Source organism: Mobula birostris, chromosome 22 (genome assembly GCF_030028105.1).
Source record: "Mobula birostris isolate sMobBir1 chromosome 22, sMobBir1.hap1, whole genome shotgun sequence".
Lineage (NCBI taxonomy): Eukaryota > Metazoa > Chordata > Chondrichthyes > Myliobatiformes > Myliobatidae > Mobula > Mobula birostris.
In genome coordinates this window covers 44,651,049-44,677,560 of record NC_092391.1, presented here as the reverse complement: position 1 = coordinate 44,677,560, position 26,512 = coordinate 44,651,049, and the positions used below count along the sequence as shown (strand labels likewise).

Here is a 26,512-nt window from a genome sequence, read left to right as displayed (position 1 = left end):
TTCTTTTCTTCCAATACATTGAGATGTTTCACAGTAATACAGTAAGGATTAATAACTTATGAAAAGTTGATTTGAGGTGGATTTTACATTATTCAATGCATTTATTACCAGGCAACCAGCTGACAATGCATTTATTGTCAGCTGGTTGCCTGGTGATGCATTCAAATAATCACACCCTGGGAATTTTGAGTTATTAATTGGTTAATCAACTTTAAAAGTTGTCCAATAACAAAATATGTACAAATAATGACAGAGTTCAAATCCAATTTCTGTACACAACGGTGTGGTTTCAGCTATCCAGAAATGCTTAAGCTCAAGGTAAGTTGGGCTTTTCTTACAGTTCAAAAGGTTGCACTACAACTATATTTGCCTGGTTCAACATTGACAATGCATAACCGGAAAGACAGTTTTAAAGGGACAACAGTGAAGAAGAGCTAGGTAACTTAAACTGCAGTAATGGTCCATCCTCCGCCCCATCTGCAAATTAAAACTAACTTCTTTCTCTTTCCCAGTTCGATTGAAGAGTCTTTGACCTGAAAGATTAAACTGTTTCTCTTCCTACAGACAGTGCCTGATCTGCGAGGGCTTCCTGCATTTTCTGTTTTTATTTTACTTCCTTCTACAATGGGAGAATCCAAAAATCTGTGTTGTTATATCCCACATGGGTCAAAACTGAATCTTAATTGAAATCTTACATGTTAATCCCATAATTGTAGCTTGTGAAGAACTGGGAGAGCAGGACCTCCAGTTCAGACCCAAGAGCCTTTACAATACTCAGGTAAATGTCCTTTGCGCTGTCTTCTAGAACGTGGCCATAGCTGGCAAGTCTACATTTACTGTCTATCATCAGCTTGTTGTCCTTTAAAGAGATTAAATACAGTTGTTACTTCAAACAACAATTAAGAGCTACCTGTACGAGGTATTGTTGAGTCACAAGTGGGAACGACTGACATGTTTTCTCCTCTAATGGACATTGATGAACCAGTTAGATCTTGCTTGAATCACAAAGTTTCACAGATACTTCTGTGGATTCGAGTTTTACATTCACAAATTTTTAACTGAGTGGTATCATGTGTGTGGAGTTTGCTCCAGTTTTGCATACATGCAAGTCTATACAATGGCAACTTAAACATGCCGTTATAGGAATCAATACAAATTACTTCTATTTTCCAATGAAAAATGATCTACGTGTTGTCCATCTACTCACAGAAATGAAATCAAATCTACTGATCAAATCCAGAGTCATTTTTGCTATCTTTTTAAAAATAACACTAGCTTTTTTTAAATCATCATCAAAATGGAAGAATAGAACCTTCAACTTTCTCTATACTTCCTTATGGGTGCATCTTCAGCTCTTAACAGCCTTTCATCTTAAGTTTGCAAACTTATAAAGAGTGTTGAGCAACACACACAAAATGCTGGAGGAACTCAGCAAGTCAGGCAGCAATTATGGAGAGGAATAAACAGTTTATATTTCGGGCTGATATCCTCCATCAGAACTGTCTATTTTCCTCCATAGATGCTGTCTACCTCGCTAAGTTCTTCCATCATTTGTGTGTGCTCCTCAAAATTCCCAGCATCTGCAGAATCTCTTGTGCTAACAAATAGCATTGATTGTATTGTGAACAAATAGTATTGTGATTTGTTTTTAACAACCTCACTGGTTTATTTGGCAGATCAGATAAGTTGCCCATTTTCAGCTCAATAAAAACTGAAACAAAAGAACTCCTACAGTCAAATTTAATGAAAAACTATCGTAATCATCTTAATACTTTTCAGTCTTGGGTTATGCTTTTTGGAATCAAATGAATAATTTCTGTGCTTATTTTTCTTCATGTGTTTATATTCTCTTCCTTCTTCTCATTCAACCAGACAGAAATTCACTGGATTTAGAATCACCATACTGAAGGATCTCCAGATGGGCTCTCTTCTTCCAATTGTATTCAAACTTCCAAGGCGAGGTTTCAAGCATTTATATTTGAAAAAATCTGTTGAATTTTAATAATATCTCCAAAATCGTGTTATGTCAAATGCATCATTATCACAGGCATTTAATCTCACACTGTTTCACCTGAAGTTCTCATCAGTCCCATTACTCGGTCAAATCTAAAATGTTTTCTTCTCTTGTTGTCTGCTTTACAACTGACAAATCGTCAGAAACCCCTTCTTGCCTTAACAGTGCAAAGCAACATTATGTCCGTTGACTTTAAGTAAATTGAAATCTCCAGCCTTATAGTTTTCAAATTTTCATATTTTCCCACATACTGTGTATTCTGAAAGTGTACTTGCACTCATAGATCGTGGGACAGAGCAAGCTCTTCCTGTGAACTTTTAACTTACTCCAAGATCAATCTAACCCATCCCTCTCACATAACCCACCATTCTTCTGTTATCCATGTGCCTATCTAAGAGTCTCATAAATGTCCCTACTGTATCTGCCTCTACCATCACTCCAAGAAGTTCGTCCTTGCATATAACACTGTCTGTATAAAAACTTACCTCGACATCACCCCCTATATTTGCCTCCAGTCACCTTGAATATGTAGAGCTACTAGAACTTGATGTTTCAGTCCGTATGGTAAGTTGGCACTCTCGATGTTGGCAGTGGGTTTGGAGTGGTGACAAGGAGGGAGGGTAGGTACGTCATCGGGGTCATCAGGTGGGCATCCTCCTTCTTTGACGTTTCGTTGATAAGCCCACGACGTCTCCAGAGGGCTCAACTGTGCTACCTGACGTCCCAGATACACCTCTCTCAGTTCCATACCCTCCTATCTTCATCTTGCAGCCCAGTTGTTGTCTTTCCTTTTCATCCAAATCCAATTGCTGCTTTCTTCTGCTGCATTTCACAAGGACTTGATTGCTTGTTGGAGGGAATAACCCCTCACCCCCATCTTCTTCAATAGACTGGTCGTAGATGTAGCAACGAATTCCCTGCATCTCACTTATACAGGGAAAATCTTGGTCTTCCAGCCATTCTGGGCAACTTCAGTTGCAAGTTCAGAGTACTTGGTCTTTTTCCTCTCATAAGCTTCTTCGACACCATCTTCCCATGGTACTGTCAATTCCACAATGCCAGCTTGGCTGTTGTGGACCACAGGACCATGTCTGGCCAGAGTACTGTAGCCGCAATGTCTGGGGGAAACAAAAGCTTTTTCTCCAAGTCCACGTCCATTTTCCAATCCTGAGCAACCTGCAGAATGCTTACATCTTTTGATGTTATATGGTGCTCTGGAGGTTGGTCTGCTGATACAAATTGCGTGATGTGGACATATTAGCCATCGCCACTCTGGAAAAAAAGTGCTGGCTGTCCAGTCTATGCCACAGTCGCGTAGTGGTTAGTGCAACACTATTGCAGCTTGGGGTGTTGAAGTTCTGAGCATCCTTTGGAAGAAGGTTTGTACGTCCTTCCCAAGTATGTATGGGTTTCCTCCGGGTGCTCCAATTTCCTCCCACAGTCCAAAGATGTGTTGGTTAATAGATTAATTGGTCATTGTAAATTGTCCTGTGATTAGGCTAAGTTAAATCAGTGGGTTGCTGGTTGCAGTGGGTGGCTTGGTATAATAGAAGGACTATTCCACACTTATCTTGAAATAAACAAAAATAAATCTTATACAGTACACCTCTATCATGTCTCCTCTGGGGAAAAAAAAGCCTAGCAGCATCCGGGTAAATCTCTGCACCTTCTCCAAAGCCTCTACATCATTCTTTTAAAGAGGTGACTAGAACTGACCCCAATACACCTAGTGTAACCCAAGTTTAATAATAGAGCTACAATATTATCTGATGACTCTTGAACGCAATCCCCTCGCTAACAAAGACCAACACAGCAGATGCCTTCTTAAACATCCTATCAACTTGCACAGCAACTTTGAGGGATCTATGGACTTGGACCCCAAGGTCCACCTTTTCCTCCACAATGCTGACCCCTGCTATTAACTTCATATTCTGCAATCAAGTTTGGCCTTCCAAAGTGTGTCACTTTACACTTTTCTGGATTGAACATCTGACACTTCTCAGCCCAGTTCTGCACCTTGTTGATTGTAAACTATGACAAACTTCTGCACTATCCACAACACTCCCAACCTCTGCACCATCTGCAAACTTAATAACCTACCTTTGCAATTCCTCATCTAAATCATTTATATAAAAAAAAAAGGACCCAGAACAGACCTTTGTGGAACACCACTAGTCACGGACCATAGGCAGAACACGCTTTAATCTGTTACCACCCTCTACTTCTGTGGGCAAGCCAATTTCCAATCCACGCAGCCTAGTTTCCCTAGGTTGAATGCTTCCCGATTTTCTGAATAAGTTTACCATAGAAAACCTTGCTGAATACCTTACTAAATTAAAATCCATATACACCACATCAACCGCTCTACCTTCATCAATCTGACTTGTTTAAGGAAGTGTAAAACAATTACGACCTGCCCTAACAAATCCTTGCTAATTGTCCCTAATCAGATTACTCTTCTCCAACTAGTTGTAAATCCTGTCTCTATGAATCTTCTCTCATAGTTTGTCCACCGTGATGTTAAGACTCACTGGTCTGTAATTCCCAGACTTATCCCTATTACCTTTCTTGAAAGAAGAAATAACATTTGCCATTCTCCTGTGGCTAGTGATTTCACAAAGATGATCACCAATGGCACAGCAATCTCTTCCATTCAAGGGAGCCCAATAGATTACCTAAACTAGAGATAGAAGTCACCTCTTGCTTGGGAAACTGAACTAAATTTCTTTTCTACAGGGTTAGACCACTGGCCATGAACAAACTGGCTACCTCTATGCAAAAGTACATTGGGAACTTCAATGTTGTTCTCTGAATTTTGCACTGACATCAATTGAAGTCAATGATTCCTTCTGGAATTAAGGAAGGCACCGAGTCTTTGTCAGAGCCCAAGTTCCCCACTCGGACAGGGAGTTTAAACTCAGACACCGGAGCACATTGGATGGTACATGTTGATGACGCATCAGAACCAGGCTTAATTATCACTACGTGTCATGGGATTTGTTGTTTTGCAGCAGCGGTACAGTACAACACAAAAAAACAAATTACAATAAGAAATATATTTTTAAAAATAATGTAACCTGATCACATCAAACCACAGCTCAGAGAGGGTAATACTAAAGATTTGCAACCTGGTTTCTTCAATCAGTGGCTCATTATTCAAATCAATCACAGATAGTTCAGCACTTTTCCAGTTTGCTACACTTAGTCAGCTAGTGGCTAGTCCTGTTGCAGAGATCACTTTTTACTGAAGGAAGTAATTAAAATCTGGGGCTACTGAACATACTAAATTAATGTCATAAGACACATTCATTACCTGCATGCCCTGTTGCCACATTCGTCCGGTATGTACCAGAGGCAACCAATTACTAATCTCTAATTTTGCTCCTGACTCCATTAGGTGTATAGTGGAAGCTCAAATATGTGGCCACATATCCAATCATATACCTGGACAAATGGAACTATTTATCATTGCAAGGCTCTGAATTCCCTCAGCAGAGAAACCAATATAAAAATTTAAGATGGATAAATTTTTGATGGATAAACATATAAAAATAAATAAAACAAAGTGGTTGCAGATTAATTATTATTTAAACACAGAACTAAAAAGAAAATTGTCAAAAAAAACCAGCAAATGAGAAGAGTTGGATGTTTCAGGTTGAAGCCTATTAGAACTGGGCAAGTAAAAACAAAAGTTGGTTTAAAGTTGCCGAGTGGGTGGAGATGGGTGCACAGGACAAAGAGTAGTCCTGTGTCTAGGTAATTCCACTATTTATGCACCATCTGATTACAGATTAATGAAGCCAGTTAGACAGCAAGGAAACATAGCAACATGGTAAAGTTGTGAAATTCAGGTCAGAGCTGTTCCTGAGGTTCGAAACATACAGCAGAGTCCCAAAAATGTCCTTCAGACTGGCAGTGTTGTGGGAAGGGAAGAATTGAATTAACTGAGTTACAGACATACAAAATTACAGCAGAAATGATCAATTCTAGTGCTAACAGAAAAAGACGCCTTCCTCTCAGTTTGTACGGCTCTGGCCATTCTCCTCTGATTTCTCTTATTAAGAAGGCATTTTCACCCACAGAACCGCCACATTGGATGTTTTTTTCATTTTTCACACCATTCTCTGTAAGCGCTAGAGACTGTTGTGCGTGAAAATCCCAGGAGATCAGAGAGTGTCTGAGATACTCAAACCACCTTGTCCGGCACCAACAATCACTCCAAGGTCAAAGTCACTTAGATCGCATTTCTTCCCCATTCTGACATTTGATCTGAACAGCAACTGAACCTCTTGACCATGTCTGCATGCTTTTATGCATTGAGGTTCTGCCACATGATTGGCCATTTAGATATCTGCATTAACAAAGTGTACAGGTGCACCTAATAAAGTGGCCACTGAGTATATTAAATTGTGTTTAGTGGTGTTCATCTTGCATTGTACTCTGGTTTTGGTGACACTGAAAATACTAATACTGTAGTATATTTCAAAATTTTAAAAAAATGTTCAGGTTAAATTGATTACAGTGGAAATCCAATATGATCATTCCTTTTGATTGCTGGGTCAGTGGCTGTAAGTTAATGTTATTTTTCTCTTTCAATATTTTTATTAGTTTCTACATATAAGAATACAGAGTACAAGATGTATATTATAAGTCAAAAAAAATAAAGTACCAAATGCATATTAGAATCACACTTGCAATCACATTACCCTATATTCATGTAAATTAAATTAAATTGTAATATTGAAATATAATAATGTTATACAGAAAAAAAATCTAAACCCACTACCAAGATCAAAGTTGTTTGGTAAAGAAAGAAAAAAGGGAAAAAAACCCTGATCATAAAGTGAAATATGTTATTAGCCACCATCCGTACTTTAACAGCAAGTCAAAGGTTTGGCTAGATTCAGAAACTGAACAACAGATCTTCTCTAAATTTAAGCATGACATAACATCACGTAATCATTGAGCGTGAGTAGATGGAATGACAACATTTACAGACTTCAACTTCTGAGGAAACTTGGAATGAAATTTTTAAATTGGTTAACACTTCTTCGTTATGTACCCGCCACTCCCTCCTACAATTTAAAGTGGTCCATAGGGCTCATATGACTAAGGATAGGCTATCCCATTTTTATTCGGATATATCTCCCTTTTGTGATAGATGTAACAATGGAGAAGCTTCATTAATTCACATGTTTTGGACATGTCCGAGTTTTGAAAGATATTGGAAGGAAGTATTCCAAACTTTCTCGGTACTTTTTAAGGTAAATTTTAAGCTGAACCCTTTGCCCGCCCTATTCGGTATTGTTGGAGGAAAAGATATTATTTTGGAGCATCTGATTTGCACATTTTGGCTTTTACTTCTCTTATAGCTAGGAGGGCGATCTTGTTTAAACGGAAGGATGTCGTTCCGCCTACTCACGCTCAATGATTACGTGATGTTATGTCATGCTAGCGTTATTTTTAAATGTAATTTGCCGCTTTATTAAAGGGCAGTTGAGTGATTGGGATCTGGAACTCACTCTCTGAAACAGAAGCAGAGCCAAAAACCTTCATCACATTTCAGTACCACCTTACAAACACCGGGAGAAGTGCAAACTATAAAAGCTATTCAAACGTGAATCTTAAAAACTGCTTCATTTTTGATCAGCTTGGAAACAATGATTCTAATGGCCTCTTCCTATGTCTTTGATGTCTATGATCATGTCATTTAAAGGAGCACACTGGGTTCAGTTGAATATGTTCTGTAATGAGGTCTGTTTTCTTTTAACAGAGAGTTACTATTTCTTTTTTTGGTACATTAACCAAAAAGAAAATACATTTTCAAGATCATGCACTTTTTCTTCCTTCTAAATTCTTGCAAAGGGTCTTACAAATTTAAAAGTACATTTGATTTGAAATAATTTATGCAAGAAATCTGGCAGGATGAATAAATAATGCTTAACTTATTGTATTTATTTAACAATACAGTACAGGATAGGCTCTTTCGGCTCTACAAGCCGCATAGCCCGATTTAACCCTAGCCCAATCACAGGACAATTTACAATGACCAATTAGCCTACTTTGGATTGTGGGAGGAAATCGGAGATAACCCATGCATTCCATAGGGAGGATGTACAGATGAATTAATCTCCAAACTGTGACGCTCCAAGATGCAAGTGTCATGCCAATCGCTATACCACCGCGGCCCTCGAACTGTCCCAAGATAGGTATGATTTGGTAACCTTTGGTAACCTTTTCCTTTAATAAATATGGCCATCAGTTAAACACACTGATCACCCCAGGTATCAAATATACATATGGTATGCATTCAGATAAAAATCTGCTAAAACCCGTTACGGACACTGGTAAAAATATCACATAAAGGGCATCAGTTGCATGCAGAACAAGTTAAGGAAGATTGTAAAGTTCCATATCACACTGATATCATGACTATTACACAAAAACATACTGTTTTAAACTGTTACATCATAGAAACATAGAAAACCTACAGCACAATATAGGCCCTTCAACCCACAATGCTGTGCCAAACATGTACTTTTTAAGAAATTACCTAGGGTTACCCATAGGCCTCTATTTTTCTAAGCTCCAAGTACCTATCCAGGAGTCTCTTAAAAGACCCTATCATTCCCGCCTCCACCACTGTTGCCGGCAGCCCATTCCACACACTCACCACTCTTTGCATAAAAAACTTACCTCTGACATCTCCTCTGTACCTACTTCCAAGCACCTTAAAACTGTGCCCTCTCGTGTTAGCCATTTCAGCCCTGGGTAAAAGCCTCTGACTATCCACATGATCAATGCCTCTCATCATCTTATACACCTCTATCAGGTCACCTCTCATCCTCCGTCACTCTAAGGAGAAAAGGCCGAGTTCACTCAACCTATTCTCATAAGGCATGCTCCCCAATCCAGGCAACATCCTTGTAAATCTCCTCTGCACCCTTTCTATAGTTTCCACATCCTTCCTGTAGTGAGGTGACCAGAACTGAACACAGTACTGCAAGTGGGGACTGACCAGTATCCTATATAGCTGCAACATTACCTCCCAGCTCCTAAACTCAGTGCCATGATTGATGAAGGCGAATGGTCCATATGCCTTCTTAACCACAGAGTCAACCTGCGCAGCAGCTTGGAGTGTCCTATGATCTCGGACCCCAAGATCCCTCTGATCCTCCACATTGCCAAGAGTCTTACCATTAATGCTATATTCTGCCATCATATTTGACCTACCAAAATGAACCATCTCACACTTATCTGGGTTGAACTCCATCTGCCACTTCTCAGCCCAGTTTTGCATCCTATCAATGTCCCGCTGTAACCTCTGACAGCTCTCCACACTATCCACAACACCCCCAACCTTTGTGTCATCAGCAAATTTACTAACCCATCCCTCCACTTCCTCATCCAGGTCATTTATAAAAATCACAAAGAAGTAGGGGTCCCAGAACAGATCCCTGAGGCACATCACTGGTCACTGACCTCCATGCACAATATGACCCATCTACAACCTCTCTTTGCCTTCTGTGGGCAAGCCAGTTCTGGATCCACAAAGCAATGTCCCCCTGGATCCCATGCCTCTTTACTTTCTCAATAAGCCTTGCATGGGGTACCCCATCAAATGCCTTGCTGAAATCCATTTACACTACATCTACTGCTCTACCTTCGTCAATATGTTTAGTCATCAAAAAATTCAATCAGGCTAGTAAGGTACAACCTGCCTTTGACAAAGCCATGCTGACTATTCCTAATCATATCATACCTTTCCAAATGTTCATAAATCCTGCCTCTCAGGATCTTTTCCATCAACTTACCAAACACTGAAGTAAGACTCACTGGTCTATAATTTCCTGGGCTATCTCTACTCCCTTTCTTGAATAATAATAATAATAATAATAATAATAATCTGCAACCCTCCAATCCTCCGGAACCTCTCCCATCCCCATTGATGACGCAAAGATCATCGCCAGAGGCTCAACAATTTCCTCCCTTGCCTCCCACAGTAGCCTGAGGTACATCTCGTCCGGTCCCGGTGACTTATCCAACTTGATGCTTTCCAAAAGTTCCAGCATATACTTTCTTCATGTCTATATGCTCAAGCTTTTCAGACTATTTCAATCCAGCCACAGAGCTATAGGTTTATGCTTTATTTGACAGCTGACAAATGCCTGCAACAGTACATTGATCCACCTTCTACCAATTAAATTGTTGTTTACTTATTATAAAACAGGAGGCCACTTGGCCCATCAGATCCATGCTGATTCCTAATAGGGCAATCCCATCCGGTCTCTCTTTTTATTTTCTCTGTAGCCTTGAAACTTACTCTCTCTGACATACCCAGCAACTCCCCATTTTTGATTCTTCTTGCTATTTACCTACAGTAAGGGAAGATTAACCACCTACACACTGGGGCGAGGAAACCAGAGCATCAGCTGAAAATCTACCTGTTATAGCGAGAATTTGCAAACTCCAGACAAGCAGCATTCAAGGTCCAAACTGAACCTGGGGCCATGGGGCTATGGGTCTGTGAGGCAGCAGCTCTTTTGGACATCCAAGCTTTTCAGATTGTTCTTAATCATATTTGGTAAATTGATCATTATAATTTTCTCCTTAGAGGATTTTAGTTGCCAGTCTCCTTAGCTCTCCATTTCTTAAGGGTCATCTTTATTGTCTAAGAGTTAGAAATAAAAATCTGTCAAAGTTAGCTCTACTGCCTTAAATTATTTTACTACCACCATGTTGGTCCCAGCCCTGTTCACTATCCACCTTTTAGCAAATGGGTAACACTATTGCAGGTGCAGTACCATCAATTCCTACAGGCTTGTGAATACAGAACTACTTTTGACCCAGAATGTTTTCCATGATGATGCTCAGCATCAGTCATCTGCTAAGAATAATAATGTGAACAGTAGCTCTGTCAGCACAGTTCCCAAGGTAGTGACGCAGTTAGCACATTCAGTTTACAGCACAAACTATCACCAATCAAGGTTCAATTCCTGCCACTGCCTGTGAAGAGTGTTCATGTCTTGTGACCGTACCGGTTTCCTCCAGATGCTCTGGTTTCCTCCCATATTCCAAGGATTTATGATTAGGGTTAGTGAGTTTGGGCCTCATCTGTTGGCGCTGGAAGTACGGCAAAACTTGCAGTCTGCCCTAGCACAACCCTCGGACTGTATTGGTCACTGATGCCTAACGACTCACTTTACATTGTACATGTGACAAATAAAAGCCAATCTAATCTTTAAGGACTACTAGGATCCCTTACACCTGAGTGAACAAAAGGCAACCTGGCCTGTAAAGCCTTGTTTGTGTTTAAGCTAAGTTAATTCTAATCAATAATATAAGTAGGTTATTAGCTTCATTCAACACCAAAAGTAGAGGTCATTGCTATCCCTCTGCGATGGTTTCTCTGCATTTCCTGTCTGCCTGGTTCAACAATGTCCAAAATCGACATTGTTTCTGTGATTTAGATATCATCTGGGCTCAGATCACAACACACTTGATGCTTCTATCAAACCTTGATTGACTGAAGCATCAAAGAAAGCCACTTTAATGGCATGTGCTATGTTTTCTCTGAAATAGTAAACGAGGTAACCATCTATCTAATACACATAAAAATTAAAGCCATTTGAAAAGCCTGTTCGTTGGTCTAAATTCTTCCTGCAAATAATCATGAAATTATTCAAATCCTTGAGTGACTGCAAAATAACTCGTCAGTCTGGTTCTAAATAACATATGCCCATAATTGGACAGTGAAACAAATGGACACTTGTATTTCCGTCATTTCGTGTTAGTGAAGGCACAATGACCCAACTGCAAAGGTACTACCCTTTACCTAAAAGAGGACATTATAAGCAGGAGCAGACCCAACAATCACTAGGCCTGCTCTGCCAAAAGAATAGGAACGGTCTGATCAACATTTCAGATTCAGTTTTCCCAGAATTTAAAATTGTGTTCCAAAATCTACCATCCTTTGGGGAAAAATGCTTCTGGACTTTCCTCTTTAATGGCTCAGCTTCTGGTGGGGAAACCCCCTTAATCCCATATATTCAAAGCAATAAAAGTCGTTTCTACTAATACCTAGCCCCAACATCACTTCGATTCATCTGCATGAAAGTCCTTCCAACATGACCAACAGCCTGAGCAAGATACAATGCAGCCCAGATGAATGAGCACATTGTGTACAATTTGAAACACAACATTCCATCTTCTGTAATCCAGTCCAACATTCCATTAGCCTTCCCTTGGCCGGACAGTGCAGATTATGATGGCTTTTAATAACCATATAACCATTACAGCATGGAAACAGGCCATTTCAGCCCTTCTAGTCCATGCCGAACTCTTACTCTCACCTAGTCCCACCGACCTGCACTCAGCCCATAACCCTCCATTCCTTTCCTGTCCATATAGCTGTCCAATTTAACTTTAAGTGTCACTTGCATATGAATAGATTCACACACTAAATGCTGGAGGAACTCAGGCCAGGCAGCATCTACGAAAACGGTCTTGGCCTGAAACATCGACTGTTTACTCTTTTTCATAGATGCTGCCTGGCCTGCTAAGTTCCTCCAGCGTTTGTGTGCGTTGCTTTGGATTCCCAGCATCTGCAGATTTTTTATGACAGTTCCTAGATTCCAAGGCAAGAAAAGAACTGAAACTGTACAACCAAAGGTTTCTGATCTAACAACCAACTTACACTGTTATTCAGCCATAATATTTCCTAGAAACTAAATAATTCTGCAGAATTTATCAATTTGATTGTAATTAGTTTCTATACACGGTATGTTAATGTGCCCTCATTTAAAAAATCTTGTGACTTGACCACTTAGATCTAGCAGAGAAGAGAATATTTCCTATCAGTGCAGCCGCACTGGCCCAGGTTTTATGGGCAGCAACGAGGCAGCTGCAGCTACACTTACAACTGACATCTAATGACACCAGCTTTGTCTTTACTCACAAATACATCAAACTGGCTGAGTAGTAAATCACCAAATCAGCCTCACGTTGATTTGAAAAGAGAAATTTAAAAAATCTATTTAGCAAATAGTAATACAAAATAAAGATTGGAATATATACAACATTAAATTAAATGATGAAATCATAAATGCAGACTGTCTGTCTGTCTAGGTACCATATCCGATGCGGACTTTGGTGACCACGGTTTTCCATATAGATCTATCCTTCATTTTTTGGATGACTTCCATTTCCTCGATGTGTAGCCACCTGGCTAGACGTTTGATGTACATAAGCCGAGGTCTTCCTCCAGGTTTGCTCCCCTTGATCTTTCCAGAGAGTATGAGATTTTCTAGTTCATCTTTCTGCATGATGTGTCCTAGGAATCGGAGTTGTCTTTCTCTTATTGTTGGTATGATTGATCAAACTGCTTGGGCTCTTCTGAGAACTTCTTCATTTGATGTGTGTGTGGTCCATGATATTTTTAACATTCTCCTGTAGAACCATAATTCAGCTGCTTCTAGTCTCTTTTCCATTGCTGGAGAAATGGTCCAGCATTCACTTCCGTAAGTCAGGATGGAATAAATGTAGCACTGCAGTATTCTGTTTTTACTGTACTTTCTGTCTGTTAATATGGTCTTCATTTTTTGGAAAGTTTCTTTCGCCGTTGCTATTCTGTATTTGATATCTGTGTCGCACCCACCATTACTTGTTATTAGGCTGCCAAGATATTTGAATTTGTTGACTTGTTTAGTGTTTGTATTTCTGATCTTGATCACACATTGTGGGATGTTTGTCTTCCTGGAGATGACCATGCTTTCTGTCGTCTTGGTGTTGATTGAGAGGCCTCTGCGATTACTTTCTGCTGCCACTATAGTGAGTAGTTCTTGAAGTTTTGTTTCTGAATCAGCTATATGATGTCACCAGCATATCTGATGTTATTTATATTATGGCCTCCAATTGTGAATCCTTTGATGTCTTTGATACTTCTCAAGATATTTTCACTAGATTAGATTAGATTATGAGGACACTCAGTCCTCGTTTATTGTTATTTAGAAATGCATGCATTAAGAAATGATACAATGTTCCTCCAGAGTGATATCACAGAAAAACAGGACAAACCAAAGACTAACACTGACAGAACCACATAATTATAACATATAGTTACAGCAGTGCAAAGCAATACCATAATTTGATAAACAGCAGACCATGGGCACGATAAAAAAAAGTCTCAAAGTCCCGATCGACTCCCGATAGTCCCTGATAGCAGGCGGCAAAGGGAGAAACTCCCTGCCATAAACCTCCAGGCACCGACAACTGCCGATGCATTGGAAGCACCCAACCACATCCGACTCTGAGTCCATCTGTCCAAAAACTTCAAGCCTCTAACCAGCCCCTCTGATACAGCCTCCTGAGCACCATCCTCTGCCAAGCGCCTTCGACCTTGCCCCGGCCACCGAAACAAGCAAAGCCGAGGATTCGGGGCCTTCTCCTGTGGAGATTCTGGACCATAGAGTAGCAGCAGCAGCAAAGCGGGCATTTCAGAGGTTTCTCCAGATGTTCCTCCGTACTCTCACGTCTGTCTCCATCAAATCAGAATTGTGCATGGTCCCCTACTTGACACATAACAGGTATCATTCACCGGAGCCGCCATCTTCTCCTCCTCCTCCTACACAGGCTGAATAAGTCTGGTGAAAAGACACAACCTTGCCTGACTCCTCTTATGATATGCACATACTCACTCACTCCTCCTTCTATTCTGATGGATGCTGTCTGGTCCCAGTATAAGTTTCTTAAGAAACGTATATCTTTCCCATCTGTGTCAAGATCTTGAAGCATCTCCAGAAGATCTTGGTGTCTGACAGTGTCAAAAGCTTTTGTACAGTCAATGAAACATAGGTAGATGTCTTTTTGTACCTGGATGGCTCGTTCACAGATCATCCGTAGCATGAAAATTGCATTTCTGGTTCCAGTGTTTTCCACAAAACCGTATTGTTCTTTACTGATTTCTAGTTTTATACAGCGTCTTGCTCTCATCATGATTACTCTGAGAATAATTTTTGCCACGTGGCTCATCAGGCTTACTGTACGATGTAACTCACATTCTGTTGCTCCCTCTTTCTTTGGAAGTATGATGAACACTGATTTACTTAAATCATCAGGTATCTCCCCATGATCATAGATTTCATTTGCTATTTCTGTTATTTTCTCTATTCCAAAATCTTCCCAGGCCAGTATCATTTCAACAGCGATGTTGTCTGGACCAGCTGCTCTGTTATGTCTTGTTTTATTTATGGCTGCTCGAATTTCTGATTTTAGAATGCTAGGTCCTTCAAGATTCTTCTTTACAGACTAAAGCATTTTGAAGTCCAGTTTAGCTTGAAATATGCAAGGGAATTAAAATCCAGATGTGTAATATTAGAATTACGGCTAGAGAACTTACAAAGTAAGTTACATCATTAAAATTTAATTACACCACGTGCCACAAAGTGCAGCATTTGCAGGATATTTTACAACAATAGAACTCTTTCTTTGCTTGCAGAACAAAAGGCTGGATAACCCTGTTGCCAGTGGACACGGACAGTGTCTCTCACACCACCTGTGGGATCTCCCTGTTAAACTAAGTATCTACAGAAATATTAAAGTTGACAACAGTTTCTTAGTGAACAGTGAACCCTGAGAGCTGGATACTCCTACTCTTTCAAAGAACAGCTAAATAAGAATTGTGTATTTCGCTCATGACATTCAACATTAAATATAAAACCTATTCTCAATCTGCACTGAACACCATCCATGCCATTTCCAAATTCAGTCACTTTCTTCTTGCTCAGATCATCCTTCAAAACGGTTCTCCTTCTGTCGTTCCTCAGATCTCAATCTCCAGTAGGAGAGAGTCAGAGATTACCATGCCAGCCATGACCACCAGTTTCCTCAAATAACTTCAGCATCTGCCTGTCTCCTGTGGAGGGAGGAGAAGATGGGGTGACACGACACAGCTTGCAGCAGCCACTCCGGTGATGAATATCTGTTATCTGTCAAGTAGGGTGCCGTGCACAATCCTGATGTGATGGAGACAGACGCGAGAGCACGGAGGAACATGTGGTGAAACTTCTGAAATGCCTGCTTCGCTGCCACTGCTACTGTGTGATCCTGAATCTTGGGAGGGGAAGGCCCCGAATCCTCAGCTTTGCCTGATGCTTGGCAGCCGGGGCTGGGGTCGGGGTCGAAGCGCTCGGCAGAGATGGTGCTCGGTGTCGGAAGCTCGAAGTTTCCGGACGGACTCAGAGTCGGCTGCGGTCGGGTGCTTCCAATGCATCGGCAAGTTTGCGGCGTTTCCGTCTGCGTGAGATGATGGGGCTATCAGGGCTTGAGACTTTTTTTTAAAACCGTGCCCATGGTCTGCTCTTTATCAAATTACGGTATTGCTTTGCACTGTTGTAACTATATGTTATAATTATGTGGTTTTATCAGTTTTAGTTTTGGTTTGTCCTGTGTTTTCTGTGATATCTTTCAAGAGGAACATTGTATCATTTTTTAATGCATTCATTTCTAAATGACAATAAACGAGGACTGAGTGTCCTCAATCTAATCTAATCATCTGTAAGTTCCTTTCCAGTTAAACCTCGAGGTTTAGTTCAAACACTCAAATGTTTGCATTTCTGGCACTGGTGACTTGGCACGTGCTGCCACAGTTCTGGCTTCAAAACTCTTGTTCCATACAGACACCCAATCTCTGCTTTCTTGTGTTAAATCTCTGAAGTGTACGTGGTATATTTCTGGTCAAGTCATTCATCAGCTTGACTGTTCAATATTTTACTTGTTTGACTCTTGGTATTTGTGTATCATTCTAATGCAGAGGTCCACAGCCTTTGATACGCCATGAGCCCCTACCATTAACCAAGAGGTCTGTGGACCCCAGTAATTCATGGTTTCTGTATCAAACAGCAAACTTCTTACCTCATAACACTCCATCCACAAACCATTCACAACTTTCTCAAATGTCGATTAGCTGTGCAGCCAACATTGAAACCATCTTTCTAATGATATTCCATTCAATCTTGTCTCCCTGCAATGTTCCTATCCTTTTTAAAGTATTTTCAGTATTTAAAGCAGTACAGTAATAAGCTTTCTGACATTCAGAATTCCTGATTGTTCAGTATTTTGATCACTTGGTAATGCGTCCCACCCTCCTGATCAACTCACCCAGGGTGCCAGTTCCCACATTCCCCCCAAGCTCCCCAGGCCCCAATTCTCAGTCTTCCTTTCCATCCACGGCGCGATTTGCACACTCCTTTCCATCACCAAGATCCTGGCATCCACAATCCCTTTCCACTTCCCCTGGCCTCAGTTCCTGTACTCCCTTTCCACTTACTAGGGTCATTATCTCTGTGCTCATTTTCCTCTCACTATGTTCCTGGCTCCAGCACTCCCTTTAAACTTAGATGGTTCACTTGATCTTTAAGACAGCACAATGTCTCGAATTCAAATGCTTTGGAGTGAAAATGAAGTAACATCTGAGTGAGTGGAAAATCTGCCAACCCAGAGCCATGGTGCTGAGCGTCCTGTGTTTACTGTACATACATTCACACCTTGTTCTGCATTCTAAATTAAATCTTTGGGATCATTGCTTCTGATATTTTGACCACCTTTACCCAGCTATTGTTCTCCAGCTACTCAAACAGAATTGGCCATTTAAGAAGTCAAATTTGAAGGAAGAATCCAGGATTAATGGCAGGATTCTTGGCAGTGTGGAGAACAGATGGATCTTGGGGTCCACGTCCATAGATCCCTCAATGTTGCCGTGAAAGTTGCTGGAGTGGTTAAGAAGGCATATGGTGTGACTGTCTTCATTCATCAGGGGATTGAGTTTAAGAGCTAGGAGGTAATGTTGCAACTGTGTGAAACTCTGGGTGGTCCGCACTTGGACTATTCTGCTCAGTTCTGGTTGCCTCTTAATAGGAAAGATGTGGAAGCTTTAGAGAGGAGACAGAGATTCACCAGTAGTCCTGAAGAAGGGTCTTGGCCCAAAAAATGGACTATCTATTCATTTCCATAGACACTGCCTGACTTGCTGAGTTCCTCCAGCATTTTGTGTGTGTTGCTTTGGATTTCCAGCATCTGCAGATTTTCTCCTAATTACCAAGATACTGCCTGGACGAAAGAGCACATCTTATGAAGGTAGGTTGAGCGAGCTAGGGCTTTTCTCTTTGGAGCAAGGGAGGATGAGAGGTGACTTGATAAAGATGTTCATGATGACCAGAGGCAAGGATAGAGTGGATATCCAGTGACTTTTTTCCGCAGGATGGAAATGGCTAATATGGAGGGGCATAATATTAAGGTGATTGAAGGAAAGTATAGGGTATTGTCAGAGGTAAGTTCCTTACACAGATGTGTGGAACATGTGATAGTAGAGACAGATACATTAGGGGTATTAAAGAAACTCTTAGATAGGCACAGAGATTATAGAAAAATGGGGGGGGGCAGCTATGTAGGAGGGAAGGGTTTAGTGATGTCACAGTTCTAGACGCTGCTTAGACATTCTTTGGATTAATGACACGGAAACTGCAGAATGTAGAACCAGCTTCCTTTCCTGGAGCCAATGCACAACATTCCAGTTCATCTCAAGCCTTGATTCTTATCACTGCTCTCTCTCTCATTAATTCTTCACATGCTATTACTAGTTCTAATTTTTCTTCTGTCAGCTTTCCATTACTCTCACCTCAGATCAATAAATGAGATCAAATAATAATCAAACAAATCAATATATAAATGAGGACCATAAAATTATCAAACTACTATCCTCTATTACTCCGGCTCAAATGCACCCATCACCCAGCCTTTCATCTCATCATCTTTCAAAGGAAACTAATGGGGCTGTACATTTAATCACCTTTTCTTAAGTTGAGTTACAATGTCATAGTGGATCAGTTTAAATGTATTCCTACATAATTAACTGTGCACAATTGAACAGTTACATTGCAAATTATCTTGGGGATCTCCACTGTGACTTTGTGAAAGATTGGCTAACACTCCAGATTGAGCTGAAAATGGGTGTCTGTCAAATCAATGGCTGCAGGCACCAAAATGTATACCTGATGTTAATATCTACCAGCTTTGTGTATCTTCTCCATAACAACTGATTACACTGAAAACAATTCAATATCCTAATAACAAAATAAGGGTGGAAATTGGAGGGGGTGGCAGATTAGCCTTTTTGGATACTTAACTGGAAACTAAATAGCCCCATTATGAAGCACTATAAAATCTTTGCATGTTGTGCCAATGTCCAGTGAATCCACAGAAAATGGTCATTATCTTGTACAGGAGGCTGCACAGATCACCGTGGCTCATCTGAACTCAAGCAGCTGCCAATAATTAGCCACACAGTAACGATGAGAGGGCTTCCAGAGTTGGCCAACAGCAGCAACACACACAGTAACTATCACAGAGAAAGAGAAGCGGGAGAGGGAAGGCGGCAGGCCACACCCTTTACTTGTTCTAGAGGTACAGGACGCACATTGTGCCAGTGGGGTCATGAAGCCATTCAATGCATTTGCAGAAAGTCACAGAAATCCTGACTTCTACGTACAACAACCTTGTTTATTAAGATGAGTGATATAACACTAAAACTTCTTAATGATACATCATTCACACCAATATCCCCTCTAAATCACAAGCTGTCACCCATACAAGATGCATTCAGTTTAGAAATGTCATTGAAAAACACTTAAAGTGGAAAAGTTCAATCAATATTTAAGGTGAGGGAGGGGCAAGGAAGCATTCTTAAGCTCACTTGTAGGGGGTTGTTTTGTGATACCAGTAGTATGTTGTCGGGATCAGTTCTGGGATCTTAACTGTTTGACATATCAATTAACAATTTGGGTATGAATGCAGGAGGACTAATCGGTAAATTCACAGGTGACACAAACATTTTTTTTTATTATCACGAGGACAACAGTCTTAGCTACGGAAAGATATTAATTGGTAACACAGACAGATCAATTGTAGATGGAATTTAATTCTGGTAAGTGCAAGGCGATGCATTTTGGGAGGATTAATAAGGGCAAGACATACAATACATGGTAGGACTCAAGGGAATATTGAGGGACAAAGAGACCTTGGTGAATAAGATCTCAGAATTTCTGAAAATGCCAGCATGGGTAGAGATAAGGTGGCAAAAATGAGCCTTCATTAGAAGGTGCACAGATCTAAGAGTAGGAACGTTATGGTACGTTATAACACATTGATCAGGTCACAGCTGGAAATATTGCATGCAATTCTGGTTGCCGAGTAGAAAGAACACGATACCACAGAGGAGGATAACGTCTGGGATGGAGAGGCTAATTTTGAGATTTGATAGGCTGGATTTATTTTCCTTGGAGCAGAGGAGTTGGGGGAGGGTTGAGCTAACCAACTGTGATATGCGAAATTATAGCAACAATAATAAAGTAGATAGCATTGGGGGTTACAGCCTCTGCAGTTTCAGTTGCTGAGAGGCTTCTCCACCACCCCAGCTGAACCACCTGCACAGGAACAAGAGCAGCATGGTGACAAGGGCAAGAATGAAGGTGATGGACAGCAATATTGCCCCATTGTGCTTGGCTACATTAAGCACAACATCAGATACTGGAAGCCTAGGGGAAGAATGGTACCTCACAGAGAGGCATGGTACACAAGAGCAACCTGCACTAGTGGCAGGGGGCAACTGGCATTCTGGGCCAGTGATTTGCCAGAAAGGCAACTGTGTCCAGGACACTCGAATGAGGAATATGGTAGAGGCCCACTTTTGAGAAGGCTGGTGCAAATGCATTATGACCCAAAACAGTCTATTACCAGGAGAAGCAGCACTGAGCTCCAGCATTTGTTAAGGGCAGCCTAAACCCAGGACATCTGTCAAGGGCAAGATGAAGTGGGAGAAGAGTGATGGGATGTGGAGGGCCTTAATGATCATGACAAACCCTCCCCAGCATTTGGGACTGAATTTTCCCACATTTATATGCTGGGAACTTGTGCCACCCACCAACCAAACACACATCTATTACCCCAAAATTGCTACCAACCAAATTCACCTACTGGAGCCTAGCTACTCAGTCTAACGTGACAACCTCATCCAAATCTAGTCTGGAGCTTGTGAGTAAGGACAGGGTCACAGCAAATCAGAACACTTGCTTACTCATTCCTCAAGAAGTCTGCAAATAATGAAGGATAACAGTAGAACTGCAACCTGGGAGGGTAAATAGTGTTCCCCAGCACTCGATAATTGTTTACACACAAGGAGCAATTTGTAGAAGCCAATTATCCTCACAATGTGCACAGCTTTGGGGTGTACGAGGAAACCAGGACACTCAGAGAAAATTGGAATATAGGAAATCAATGTAGTCACAGGATGACCATTCAAATTCCATGCAGGGAGCATCCAAAGTCAGGAATAGACCTAGGAAGCTGGGAGGGTGATGCTCTACTAGTTGCTCCTCTGTGCTGCCCAAATTTTTTTGTGGTAACTGAGCATTCCTAAGTCTATGAAAGTGGCTTCCAGACACTTGTGCAGTCATTCCACAGTGTAATGTGAGTGGCCCTTTACACAGCACTGCAATGAAGTTATGGGAAGGAATAGCTGTCAAACAAGCCCAACACCAACCCTGTGAATTTGTTTTAGTTATACAGCAGGGAACCGGGCCACATCCATGCCAATCGTTAAGAACCCATCTATATTAATCCCATTATCATCACCCATCATTCTCTGTAGGGAGTGGTACAGACAGGCCAGCACATCTGTAGAGTGAACTTCCCACTATTCAGCACATTTACAGAGACAGGTCTGTAAAAATGACCTGAAGGATCACTAGGGACCCGAGTCACCCCAACCACAAATTGTTCCAGTTGCTACCATCCGGGAAACTGTACTGCAGCATAAAAGCCAGGACCAACAGGCTCCAGGACAGCTTCTTCCACCAGGCCATCAGACTGATTAACTCATGCTGACACAACTGTATTTCTATGCTATAATGACTGTCCTGTTGTACACATTTATTATAAATTACTATAATTGCACAGTTAGATCAAGACATAGTGTAAAGATTTTTACTCATGTACATGAAGGATGTAAATAATTCAATTTAGTCCATAGCCTGTCGAGCCTTATCAATACAAACATCTGAAAACATTCTTGTCACACATATTAGCATGGATCGCTACCAAAAGCATCTGCTCAAATTTCTAGAGGCATGTGTAACATAGAAACATAGAAAATTGGTGCAGGAGTAGGCCATTCGGCCCTTCGAGCCTGCACCGCCATTCAGTATGTTCATGGCTGATCATCCAACTCAGAACCCTGTACCAGCCTTCCCTCCATACCCCCGATCCCTTTAGCCACAAGGGCCATATCTAACTCCCTCTTAAATATAGCCAATGAACTGGCCTCAACTGTTTCCTGTAGCAGAGAATTCCACAGATTCACCACTCTCTGTGTGAAGAAGTTTTTCTTCATCTCAGTCCTGAAAGGCTTCCCCTTTATCCTCAAACTGTGACACCTCGTTCTGGCCTTCCCCAACATTGGGAACAATCTTCCTGCATCAAGCCTGTCCAATCCCTTTAGGATTTTATACGTTTCAATCAGATCCCCCCTCAATCTTCTAAATTCCACCAAATATAAGCCTAGTCAATCCAGTCTTTCATCATATTAAAGTCCTGCCATCCCAGGAATCAATCAGGTGAACCTTCTTTGTACTCCCTCTATGGCAAGGATGTCTTTCCTCAGATTAGGGGACCAAAACTGCACACAATACTCCAGGTGTGGTCTCACCAAGGCCTTGTACAACTGCAGTAGTACCTCCCTGCTCCTGTACTCGAATCCTCGTGCTATGAATGCCAGCGTACCATTCGCCTTTTTCACCACCTGCTGTACCTGCATGCCCACTTTCAATGACTGGTGTATAATGACACCCAGGTCTCGTTGCACCTCCCCTTTTCCTAATCGGCCACCATTCAAATAATCTGTTTTCCTGTTTTTGCCACCAAAGTGGATAACCTCATGTTTATCCACATTAAATTGCATCTGCCATGAATTTGCCCACTCACCTAACCTATCCAAGTCACCCTGCATCCTCTTAGCATCCTCCTCACAGCTAACACTGCCACCCAGCTTCGTGTCATCCGCAAACTTGGAGATGCTGCATTTAATTCCCTCATCTAAGCCAATTATATTGTAAACAACTGGGTTCCCAGCACTGAGTCTTGCGGTACCCCACTAGTCACCGCCTGCCATTCTGAAAAGGTCCCGTTTATTCCCACTCCTTGCTTCCTGTCTGCCAACCAATTCTCTATCCACATCAATACCATGTGCTTTAAGTTTGCACACTAATCTCCTGTGTGGGACCTTGTCAAAAGCCTTTTGAAAATCCAAATATACCACAGCCACTGGTTCTCCCCTATCCACTCTACCAGTTAGATCCTCAAAAAATTCTATAAGATTTGTCAGACGTGATTTTCCTTTCACAAATCCATGCTGACTTTGTCCGATGATTTCACTGCTTTCCAAATGTGCTGTTATCACATCTTTGATAACTGACTCTAGCATTTTTCCCCACCACCGATGTTAGGCTAACCGGTCTATAATTCCCGGGTTTCTCTCTCCCTCCTTTTTTAAAAAGTGGGGTTACATTAGCCACCCTTCAATCCTCAGGAACTAGTCCAGAATCTAAAGAGTTTTGAAAAATTATCACGAATGCATCCACTATTTCTTGAGCTACTTCCTTAAGCACTCTGGGACAAGTGCTTGCCCTCTCATTCTACTTCACTTTAACATCTCCCATTACATGGGACTGAAATAATCCCAGCCTGAAAAAATGGTCATAGTCATACTTTATTGATCCCGGGGGAAATTGGTTTTCATTACAGTTGCACCATAAATAATAAATAGTAATAGAACCATAAATAGTTAAATAGTAATATGTAAATTATGCCAGTAAATTATGAAATAAGTCCAGGACCAGCCTATTGACTCAGGGTGTCTGACCCTCCAAGGGAGGAGTTGTAAACCTTGATGGCCGCAGGCAGGAATGACTTCCTATGACGCTCTGTGCTGCATCTCAGTGGAAATAGTCTCTGGCTGAATGTACTCCAGTGCCCACCCAGTACATTATGTAGTGGATGGGAGACATTGACCAAGATGGCGTGCAACTTAGACAGCATCCTCTTTTCAGACACCACCGTCAGAGAGTCCAGTTCCATCCCCACAACATCACTGGCCTTACGAATGAGTTTGCTGATTCTGTTGGTGTCTGCTACCCTCAGCCTGCTGCCCCAGCACACAACAGCAAACATGATAGCACTGGCCACCACAGACTCGTAGAACATCCTCAGCATCGTCCGGCAGATGTTAAAGGACCTCAGTCTCCTCAGGAAATAGAGACGGCTCTGTCCCTTCTTGTAGACAGCCTCAGTGTTCTTAGACCAGTCCAGTTTATTGTCAATTCGTATCCCCAGGTATTTGTAATCCTTCACCACACTGACCCCCTGGATGGAAACAGGGGTCACCGGTACCTTAGCTCTCCTCAGGTCTACCACCAGCTCCTTAGTCTTTTTCACATTAAGCTGCAGATAATTCTGCTCACACCATTTGCCAAAGTTTCCTACCTGGCATAACTCATTGGGCTATATGAACTCCTACATCGTTGAAAAACACTATGTGATTGAATATCTACATATCAATATGGCATATTATCGAGGATCATCAATATATTAATGATCAAGTTATACAAATAGATAACATTCAAGATCCTTTCACCTTTTGATTCATACTTCCATTTTTTGGAGAGTTGTTTCATTAATCTCATAGATTTCATAACAATTGACATTCAGAAATTTAAAAAATGCAAACATGTCACAAAGAAATATTCAAATCAATAAATAAAACATTCACTATCGCTGAATTCCCTCATCCATACTGTTGACAATGCTTGAGATCAGCTTCCCACCGTCTCTCAATACTCAATCGTTCTGCCTTGTACAGGCAGTATCTTAAGACTTATTTACCAATGAAACAGTACATACACATTCTTATTTTGTGTGGCTCCTTCGATCTTAACAAGTTGCGCGCCATTCTGGAGCTTTCAGAGACTCCAGTGCCAGACGAAGGTGTTCTGGGGACAAGTGGAGGGGAACTGCATGGGATAGGTCCAATCAGCAAGCTGAACGCTGCCCAGCGGTGCAAACCAATAACTCTACCGGCCTTACTTCCTCTCTTGCAGAGGATCAGTGACAAACATTGATTTGCTTATGCACTTGTTAAAGCACCTTCTGCATAAATGCAATCTGTCCTTGCATCTTTCCAGGACCTTGGGGCTTTACACAGCAGTTAAGTACTGCTTGAAGTGCTCAGTAAAAAGAATAGGAGAAACTAGTCCCACAGAGACCCTGTGTGAAAATGGTTTCTGAACCGTCGGTCACTTGATTTTAGCCCAGCCGCCAGTGGGACGATCCCCCTCCATAGGATCCTTGGTGTGCACCTGTGCAACACACGGACTGCGGCGCCAGACCCAGGTCGGTGTACGCCGACGGCAGCAACACTTTTATAAGAGGCTTGCCACCGGCAGTCACGGGCACGCCGGCCGGGGGGTGGGGGGGCGCGCCCAACGGCATAGCCGCTCAGGTGACCGCCGGGCCGTGCACCCGCGCCCATCACCTTCTCCCCAGGTGGTCAACTTTCCCTAATCCTAAAGCGGCGAACTCTACAGACCTTGGCCCCGATCTGGTTGCCGCACTGGCCGGCTTGCAGATGCACGATTTCCCGCATACCGAAACTCTCCCTACACTACTCCTGTCGGCGACTGCGCTGCCAACGCCCGCAACATTGCTTATATAATTCTGCGTCATCGCTGCGCAGTTTCTATTGGACATCTCCTTCCGTCAATCACTTATGTTGTCTTCCCATTGGCTTAATCTTATCTGCTCGGCCTTGATTAGTTTTGAGTGGCTGTTGCCTGGTGACGGAAAGGCGCCGACCCGTCACAATTACTCCTGTCATCTCACAATGTGCTTTCGTTGTGCCATAAAGCAACTTAACTGCCTCGACCTTCAAATTGTCAAAACAAAATAATACTTCAAAAATAAATTCTTTACAGTTCCAGGATATGATCTGTAATAGTCTAGTTGAAAAGCCTACTGAACACGTGCGCATGTCTGATTTATTGTACAGGTGTAAGGTGGTTTGATTAACCCTAACTAGGAATATATTGCGCATCAAGATCACTCCTGTTCATTACAAAAAAAGAAGCATCAAACGTTTCCTTTTGCTCATGGATTTATATGAATGTAGATTAACTGAGCAAAATGCCATTGCATCAACCATTTGGTCCTCCTGGTCTTTGTCCACATTTCACAAAACTTCGTGGAACGCAGGGCTTTGCATCAGGCACAAGCCATAATGGCTGGGACAATTAGCACATCTTGATAATGTGCTGCATTACTGAAATTGCTACCCTTTGGGACGAAATTTTAAACAGTCTTTATTCAAATGACCCAGGGAATCCTTTCAGGAATCAGGGA

General features: G+C 41.6%; 1 protein-coding gene across 4 annotated transcripts in view; it reads right to left on the bottom strand.

Moving 5' to 3' along the window:
* The window catches only part of LOC140186385 (tubulin beta-4 chain-like), a 68,544-nt gene extending 42,754 nt beyond the window's left edge, over nucleotides 1-25,790 (bottom strand). For 2 of the 4 annotated variants that reach the window (XM_072240581.1, XM_072240582.1), the window contains exon 1: nucleotides 25,704-25,788. In XM_072240581.1, the coding sequence (XP_072096682.1) occupies nucleotides 25,704-25,760 (57 nt within the window). In that variant the 5' untranslated portion in view covers nucleotides 25,761-25,788. The other 2 variants (XM_072240584.1, XM_072240583.1) reach the window with 2 other exon arrangements.
* Nucleotides 25,791-26,512: the final 722 nt, after the last annotated feature.